General features: G+C 44.2%; 1 protein-coding gene across 6 annotated transcripts in view; it reads right to left on the bottom strand.

The window, feature by feature from the left end:
- Positions 1-3,694: 3,694 nt before the first annotated feature.
- The window catches only part of ENTPD4 (ectonucleoside triphosphate diphosphohydrolase 4), a 28,375-nt gene continuing 23,348 nt past the window's right edge, over positions 3,695-8,721 (bottom strand). For 5 of the 6 annotated variants that reach the window (XM_079142932.1, XM_079142931.1, XM_079142935.1 and 2 more), the window contains one exon: positions 7,695-8,056. In XM_079142932.1, coding sequence (XP_078999058.1) covers positions 7,828-8,056 — 229 coding nt within the window. In that variant the 3' untranslated portion in view covers positions 7,695-7,827. Of the gene's footprint in view, positions 8,057-8,721 lie in introns of all 6 variants that reach the window. The other variant, XM_079142936.1, reaches the window with a different exon arrangement.

The following is an 8,721-nucleotide window of genomic DNA, read 5'->3' as shown; positions in this document are numbered from 1 at the left end:
GACTTGGCAGTTCAGAGGAGTGCAGGGTGGTGGCTTTTTCCATGCATCGCTGGCAGAGCCAGCTTTTCTTTTGGATTTCCTTTTTCTTGTTGAATATTTCAATTTTAATCACTGCAGATGCCCTCTTGGTCTGCCATCTGTTGAACAGAAATACTTACTTTTGACATAGTCAAACCCACCATTTCCCCCATGCCTTTGGTGCTTTTTGGAGGGTTAAAAAGAGACTCACTTTTTAAGAACAATTTAGAATGAAAAAATACTCTCAAACGCTGTGTAGAACAAGATACATATGCAGGGATTATTTTCTCTGAACTGGGCTTCAGAAAACATCAGACTTCCTTTGCTCCATGGATCACTCCTTAATTCTAGGTTCTCTGTCCTTTTTGTCAAGCTTAAATGGGTTAAGAAAAAAGGAAACCGGAAGCCAACCCAGTCCTCCCAGGGCTTTCTACATACGGCTTGAAGACGCAGCGATCCTTCAGCTTTGTGGTGGGAGAGAGAAGGGAACCAGGCCTGAGCGAGGAGACCCAGACTCTCTCATCACACTGCACGTGGTTCTAAGGCTGCACAAAACTCTAGTCTGGAAGAACAACAAAGACTGAGAATAAAAGCATTCTGAGAGATTTGCTGCACATATTCTAGAAGCCTTAAAAGGTGTTTGGACAAAGAAATCGTATTTTGTTAAGATTACAAATATTTAGGAAACATGCTACAAGGTATTTTCTTCATTGGGTTGGCTATAAATGTATAAAGAAAGTAAATGCAGGACCCTTGCATTGATTCATGTCCAAGGAGGTTCAGGGATAGGACAGATACATGGGTGGACAAAAGGTTCACGGAAAGTTGGGAGAGAATTTAAAGATATACATTGAACATTATGCATATGTCTTAGTCTGTTTTATGTTGCTATAACAGAATACCACAGATGGGTAATTTATAAACAAGAAAAGTTTATTTGGCTCACAGTTCTAGGGGCTGGGAAGTCCAAGATCAGGGACTGCATCTGGTGAGGTCTTGCTGTTATAGTTCGATGGAGGACCAAGTGTGTCCAAGAGTGGCCAGGGGGCCAGACCCACCTTCATAACAGATCCTCTCTCTGGAGTGAGGAAGCCACTCCTGAGATAACGTTGACCCTGAACTCTGCACTCATGACCTCATCACCTCTCAAAGGTCTCCCCCTCGACAGTGTCGCACATGGTCACTGGCAGACACGTCCAATTCAAAGCAGGAAAGTGGTCAGGAACTCCCAGAAAATTCTTCCATGCTGCCAAAACCAGAATAAAAGAACTTTACAAGCCAAGGAGTCCATTAAATGTTTAAGTGTCTCAGTTTGAATCTAAACTCTGGGGCAATAAAGTTAGTCCAAGTGGAGAAGATGAATCTTAAGAGGACAAAGTACTAAGCTTGGTTCTGGGGTTTAAGTCCTGGGTAACCACAGCCAAGAAGTGGGTGATTCATCTTTTTGGAGAAGCTGGCTTTGAAATCTGAAGGCAAAAATGGGTGAAAGGTGGAATTCACACTACCAGTGATAAAGCTGAGAGAACAGCAAGGGCAGCAGTGTGCGCACTTCACAGAAAGAATACAGTGAAGGTCAGCTTACTCGGGGAGTCAGAAAGGCAATCCTCGGTCCTCTGATGTCCTTCCCCTTTCTGTCACTTGGCCACAGATATCCCACAACACAATGCCTAAGACAGTCACTGATGATGGAGAAAAGGCTGCCTCTCCCTCCACTTGATTGAGTGGGTATATTTGGAGTGACACATCTCTGTGCCTGTCACCACGGTGTTCTGTGAGGAGCTTTCAGGACATTTCTCTGGGTAGAAATCCTCTTTAGGGCCTAGTTTCTTGTTTGGGTCTCCTCCATGTGACATATGGTCAAGTGGTCTTGACGTCTGGAGCCCAGATGTAATTCACCTGCCAAACAGGATCAAGGGCGAAAGGCAAAGATCAAAGTCCCGAGTGCCCCCTGCCTGGTTCCCCTGCAGCAGGTCTCTCCGCCTTAATGGACCCAGGAACAGAAAGAGGCCATGTGCAGGGGGAGAGGGGCTACTTTGTTAGAAACAGAGAAAACACATCAACAGATAAACTCTTCTTTGTCATGAGGAGGCAGATAGAAGGTCAGGGCTGGTTGAGACTCTGAAAGGTATTATGTTTCCAGATCTGCTATGCTGTGCTTTGGGATGAGCAGCGCAGGCCTTTGTCTTTTGATGACCCTTGTCAAAGAAGACATTTTAACTGACAGAGCTGACATGGACGCCTCTGCTCTCAGGTCCCTGTGAGGGCCAAAACCCCCTCTGTGAACACCATTAGCATTTCAGGATCTAAAATAAGCAAAACAAAACCAATCCCTCAAAAACAACAAAAAAGATCCACAAAGTGCATTCCAAATGCATGGGGCAAAGAAAAAGACTGAAAACAAACAGAAACCCAGAACCACCCCTTTCTGATTTGTTAACTCGGTCAGCTTTTGGACATAGGCACTTTCCCTCTACTAAGTAGAATAAAAATTCAGACATTTGTAGTTGTCTGAGATATTTTAAGATATGTACCCTCAGACGCGAGGTCCTCTGTGGATCACATTACCTAAAAGTGACTTAAACAAGTTCCATCTTAATGTTCCTTTGTTCTTGGTGTCATGGCTTGGGCACCCCACTTTTGTGCTAACTGCCCCCCATACTTGCCTTCACCTTTCCCTGGCTCCTTCTAAAAACACCCTGGGGCTCTGTCATTCTTAACAGCTGGCCCCCTTGCCTTGCCATCTGTCTCTTGAGTCTATTTTCAGGTATGGCTCAGGCCTACCTCCCTCCTCCAGGAAAACCTCTATTTATATGTTCTAAAAAGAGCTGAAAGAAGCTTAGCTTCAAATTTGATGTTTTCTATCAGTTATTAGTAATGTCAACTGTGAAATTAACAATTTTCTGGAAATAAACCAAAAGATTTAAGTTTAGGTCTAATTGCAAATGGTGTCACATAAAATGAACGTTTGCTGTTACTTTTGGTAAGACTGCCAACCAAGAATATGATAACCTAGTTGAGAACAAGGAAGATGACATTTATCTGGGACTGTTGAGGACTGCACCTTGGGAGAACAGATTCAAGCATCCTTGAGAATGTATTCTGAGGTCCTAGAAAATGGCGACTGCATCCAGAGCTCTCAGCCACCAGGAGGGCTGGAAATCGCATCACTTGTTGGTCAGAAACTATAACGGGTGCTGACAGAAGGAAAGCTATTCTATAAGAAAGGGACTGGTTGTGATCTCAGTCTCTGGGCAGCGGGGGTAAGGGGTCCATCCTACCCATCAGCAGAGGTTAACAACGTTTCAGGGGACTGGCTGGGCCGGGTTAGAGGTTCGGCTGAGCTGTCGGAGATCTGAGGAATGATTGCCTCCCAACTCCATTTTAAGTGCCCCAAGCCAATGCTACTCTATTTTGACATTTTTTCCATGGTACAGTACATAAACATTGGTTAATTTTATTTTTTCCCCCTGTCTATACATGTAGCTAACAGGTACTTCAAGGTGTTGAGCTTATAAATGGTGGTCGCAGGCTGGCAGGTACTGCTGGTGACTGGCAAGGCACTGCCTGGGGCATCTTTCCTTGAGCTTCGCTTGGTGCTGTGCTGTGGGCTACTGAGTCCCTGAAACCCTTACAGCTGTGCTTCCCTGCACGTGTGCCCAAGACGAGACACAAACAGTGTAGTCAGATTGAATTTATTTTACTGAACTTAGACTCAAATATGATCAATCATTCTAACAAGTAAAAAAATTCAAATATCAGAGGGAAATCTATTTCAATCACAAGAAGTAAGCGCACACAGCCTACAGGCTGTTGGGCGAACCTTCACTTTATTGATCATCAACACCCCTCCATGTGCAAGTGCGACAAAGCTACCAAACGCAGAACGTGATCTGACACACGACCCCTCCCAGGACCCAGTCTCACTCTGAATGGAAAACCTCACTTAAACAAACATTTCAAGAGGTTCCCCTAGTTCTTGTCATTCCTAACTGTAAGGTATGATTTTTGGCAAGAGAACAAAGAATTCTCCTAGTCTGGTCACATCATTCACTTTTGAAAGGGAAACTCGATATCATAAAAAACAAAACACTGAAATAAATAAATAAATTACTCGAAGGTAGTTTTGCTGTATTGCACATTACCACACAGATTTCTAAAGCTGGTTTTTCTTTTAAAGCTTGGAAAACCACATTTGCCTTTTTCAGTTTCTTGCTAAGTGATACATGCTCCTTATAAGGAAAACTATGTAGGCCTGAGTTTAAAATTTAAATATCTGTTCATCAAGCGTTTGCTATGCTAGGGTGCAGAGGTGTGGATGACGGGCGAGAGTGGCCTCAGCCTTGAGGGTCGTTAGAGCCCTCAGGACCCTGGCCTTAAGCCATGAGCAGCATCTTTGTCCTGTGCCCCTGGAGCTGGTAAGCACTGACTAAAGGCAGCAGTTTGGGGGGAGGGGGAATGTGCAAAAATAACTGGTGCAAACCCATGTGAGTCTTTTCCTGTGATGTCCTTAAATGGATTGTGAAGTCTGTGAGAATGTTTCCTTGGAGGCGTAAAAAGGAGAAGCACATGATATGGCTAATGGACCATGAGCTTTTACTGGGGTGACTTTCTACTAAGATTTAACACAGAATCTGATGCTTTGACAAAGCTTTTAGCAAGTCCCCAGCTCGATTTCTTTTGCTTTCTACCGCAAGTGTACAGTTCACTGCCTTCCTGGTCAGCCCTGAGCTGAGAGGAGCCCTCCTCCTCCCGAAGCTTCTCCTCTGCTGGTCTCTAACCCATCCCTGCATCACTTAGAGGAAGTGTGTGGCCATCCTCCCTTCCATGGTACACATTGCCGTAAGAAACTACTCAAGACTCTGGACTCTGATGCAGTTATCTCAACACAACATACTGAGCTCCCTTGAACAGCACTATTTTTAAAACTGGGGGTGGGTCAGATTTCCTCATTTGGTAGTAAACTTATCTTGAAAATAATCTAGAAGCAAAGATAAGAAGTGAACTTCTATAAGCAAGTATTTTAAGGTTGAAACTTGGTCACTTCTTTTGCCCATCTTTTTTGTCTGCAAAGGTAGCTGCCTATTTCCTTTCTAGAATGAGATTGTTCTGCAGGGCCACAGCTATAGTGCTAAAGGCTTCCTCTCCACTTTGGCACTATTGGGAATGCAATCTTGAAAGGCAGACCCCAGGGGAAGTCTTCTGGTTATTGGGGGAGTGTCCTTGGGCCCCGCCCCTCCTCTTCCTCTTTCTTTTGCTCCAGGTTTGAAGTCAGCAGACAGATTTTGCTCCACCATAATGTGCAAAGTGCTGCTCCACATAGGGCCAATGCAACAGAATCAGCTAATCAGAGACTGAAGCCTCTGAAGAACTGTGAGCCAAAAACATCTTTTCTCTGTATAAGCTGATTAACTAAGGTATTTGTAGCAGTGATTGCAAGCTAACATGACCAGCAAACTTTTCCCATAAGAGGTCATTTAGCAACTATTTTAGGTCACATATAGTTTCTACTGTGTATTTTTCAACTTTTTTTAATACCTCTTTAAAAACTGAAAAACCAACTTAGCTCCAGGGTCTTCTGGATTGGCAAGTTTGCCAAGCTGCTCCAGAAGGCTGTGGGAGGAGTGTAGATGCTTACCAGGTACAGTAGTGTGGACTGTGGAGCCCTCCTCTGGGGACTTGCTTTGGAGAATGAGGTAGGTTCTTTTGAGTGGGTGAAATCAGGGCTCTTCTGTATGTCTATTCTGTCCCCCAAAATGCAGAGTTGGACTAACGTGACATCCTTATTTAAAGAGGGTTTGACTGCTTATTTATTTATTTAGCAATCCTGGATTAAACCCAGGAGACACTCTGCCATCTTTCTTTTCCTGCAAGACAGGGCCTCACTCAGCTGCCCAGGCTGGCCTCACAATTGGAATTCTCCTGTCTCAGCCTCCTAGGGTTGCTGGGATTGCAAGGCTTAGACTGTGTCTATTTAAGGGATTAGTTTTAATGAAGGATTATATAAATCTATTCCCGTGCTAGCTTCTCCTTGTCTTGATTTAAAGGCAAAAACCTCACACCGTAGGCATTTACAGATTTAACTCTACAGGGTAGGGCCCTGCTATTCCAACCGGCTGGCATTAACGAGAAGTTCAAGGGTAATTGCACTTCCTCTTCCTCACTGACACCAGGGTCCTCAGGCTACAAATTCAAGGAGCCGCACAGCTCAGGGTGCTCCTGGGGTGTTAATGGCAGGCTCAACTGCACTGGACTGAAGTGGCTGGTGGCCAGCACTACAGATGCTGTAACACTATATATGCCTCCGCTAACGTTCCAGCAATAACTTCCTTCTTTGTTGAAAAGAATAAAAAATTCACATTTCTTTCACAAATTTGTAATCTTTTAAGACATCAATAGGTAGTATGTCTTGTTATTAGTAATCAAACAAGATAAACTCCAACTTCTTTTTTCTAGGTTAAACAGGGCTTCAGAATTTGAATTGTTTCTTTAATCAATGATTTTCTAATAAACAGCTAATGGTTCTCAAGAGTACACAACTGCTACCAACTATATTAATTTAACTGTTTTAGGGTCCACAAATGTACAAACACACACTCCCACAAAAAGAACTTCTTAAAAAAACGATGAGAATTTCCAAATTTCTAAACTAAAAAATAGGTAAAAGGCAGCCAATCTTACATTTGCCAATCCAGTTGTCATTTTTAGGTTTTTGCTTAAAGTGTCAAATTTGCTTTCTTCAAAATGTGAGTTTATTTCTTGTATTAAATTCAGATTTTTCCTTGGCCTGGATTTACTCTGGCATGCCAACCACGGTTGCAGCTCTAAGCATGGGTCTCCCAAATAAAACTGCTGAGACAGCTTTTAATGGGGGAAGAGGGTAAGACCAACTTGAGGTTGGAAGAAACTGCACAAATAAGCAAGCAAAAACATACCCCTACGAGATGCTGATGCACCGAGATAGACGCCAGCTCTCGTTCTAATGAAGCTTAATTAAAACCAGTGAAATTTTATGAATTTTCCAATTCTGTCAAAACTAAAGTGTTCTAAGGATGCTGAAAGGTGGGATGACGTACAGTTACCTGCAGTCAGGAAGAGGAAACAGCAAGGGGGCACTTCCTAATCAACTGCCAGGAAGCAGCCAGTGCAGAGGCGTGTGTCCCCGCAGAAGTGGGCACCGCAGTCCCTCTCTCTGGGGCCCAGCGTTCACACTCAACACTCTTGTCTACAGTGCACATCTTTCACTGTCAACTTTATAAATGGTTTCCTCCTGGTGCTTATTTTTTACCTATTTTGGACATGAATGATTTTGCATTTTTAAACCTGCAAAGAAAATGCACCGTGGCAGACCTGAACAATGAATAAAAAATGAATCTCGCCCCTCTTCAGGTTGGAGCTTTCGGAAAAACAGAGGGCTATCATTTGCCTTTTGGGTTCTGCACAAGTGTCACTCTTCGGTCATATCTCCACTGATTGACAGAAAGCATCTTTCCCACTTCCCTCCAACATCAAAGTGCATTTGTTGAAAATTTAACATACCTTTAAGAAAACCCACAAATCTCAACAAGTTTTGGCAGACACCCTATGCAGCAAAAATCAGGTGAGTTTCCCTTTTCTCCACCCTCAGTTAAAGTTGTATTCAAAACGGCTAAAGGCAATGCTTCTAGACAGCAGGGCTGACACACGATGGATTTTGTTTTAAAGAACAAAAAGAGAGAGGAAAAAGAAAACCATCTGAGAACACAGAGGAGAAACCCTGAGGCAAAAAATGGCTTTTCCTGTAGAGAGTCTTGCATGGCTGTGAGCCTGGGCTCACAAGGGGCTGGCAACCTTCTGGGAAGGCAGGCCTTCTTCCATCCAGAGTGCCGCAGCCGAGCTGTGGCGGGGTGAGCGGCGGTGGATGCGGCGCAGTCGCAGCAGGTAGAGGAGGATGGACAGCAGGACCACCAGGAAGCAGCCAGAGAACAGGTAGTGGTTGTAGACAAAGGAGACGCCCCGCCAGTGCGCGTGACTGGCCCGGAAGACATCTTGCTGGATGTCTCTGCCAGAATGGAGAAAAGACAACAGAAAGGAGGGTAAGAGGGCCTGGGTGGAAACAAGGTGGCAGGAACTGAGCCTGCAGGGTCTGGTGTCGCCCCAGCTCTGCAGACACAGCTAAGAGGGGGCCACTGAGCCTCAGCCTGCCTGCCTCTGAGGTGGAGGACAGGTAGGCTTGTTCTAGTGTACTGGTAAGTGTTGAGATGACACGTGAAGGCGTGCTGAGTGCCCAAGTTACCAGCATTAAACTCAGAACAGAAAGGGTTTCACTAACACAAGGAAGTCAATGCAGACTCAAAACAGCATGAAACCACACAGGAATCCCTACTCTGCACCATTTTTGTAGTTGATCCAATTGCAAAAAGTATTGCTAGAAGATGCTCAATTAAATGGGATGAAAAGTTAATGTCTCATTTATAGATTGACCAGTTTTTTTGCCCTGGTGTTAGGGATTGAACCCAGGGACTTGTGCATTTTAGGCAAGCACTCTGCCACAGAGCCACATGCCCAGAAATCAGGGTCCTTAACATGGGGTCAAGTTCAGTCTCCGAACCTGAATGGGAAAAATGTACACCTTTATTTTACCAGTCTCAGATTGAAATTTAGTATTTCCTTTAATCATGAACATAGGCAACAAATGATTGCAGTATTAGCAGGATGTGTGATTTG

The sequence above is a fragment of the Sciurus vulgaris genome, assembly GCF_902686455.1.
Source record: "Sciurus vulgaris genome assembly, chromosome: 5".
Lineage (NCBI taxonomy): Eukaryota > Metazoa > Chordata > Mammalia > Rodentia > Sciuridae > Sciurus > Sciurus vulgaris.
This window is presented reverse-complemented; position numbering and strand designations above follow the sequence as displayed.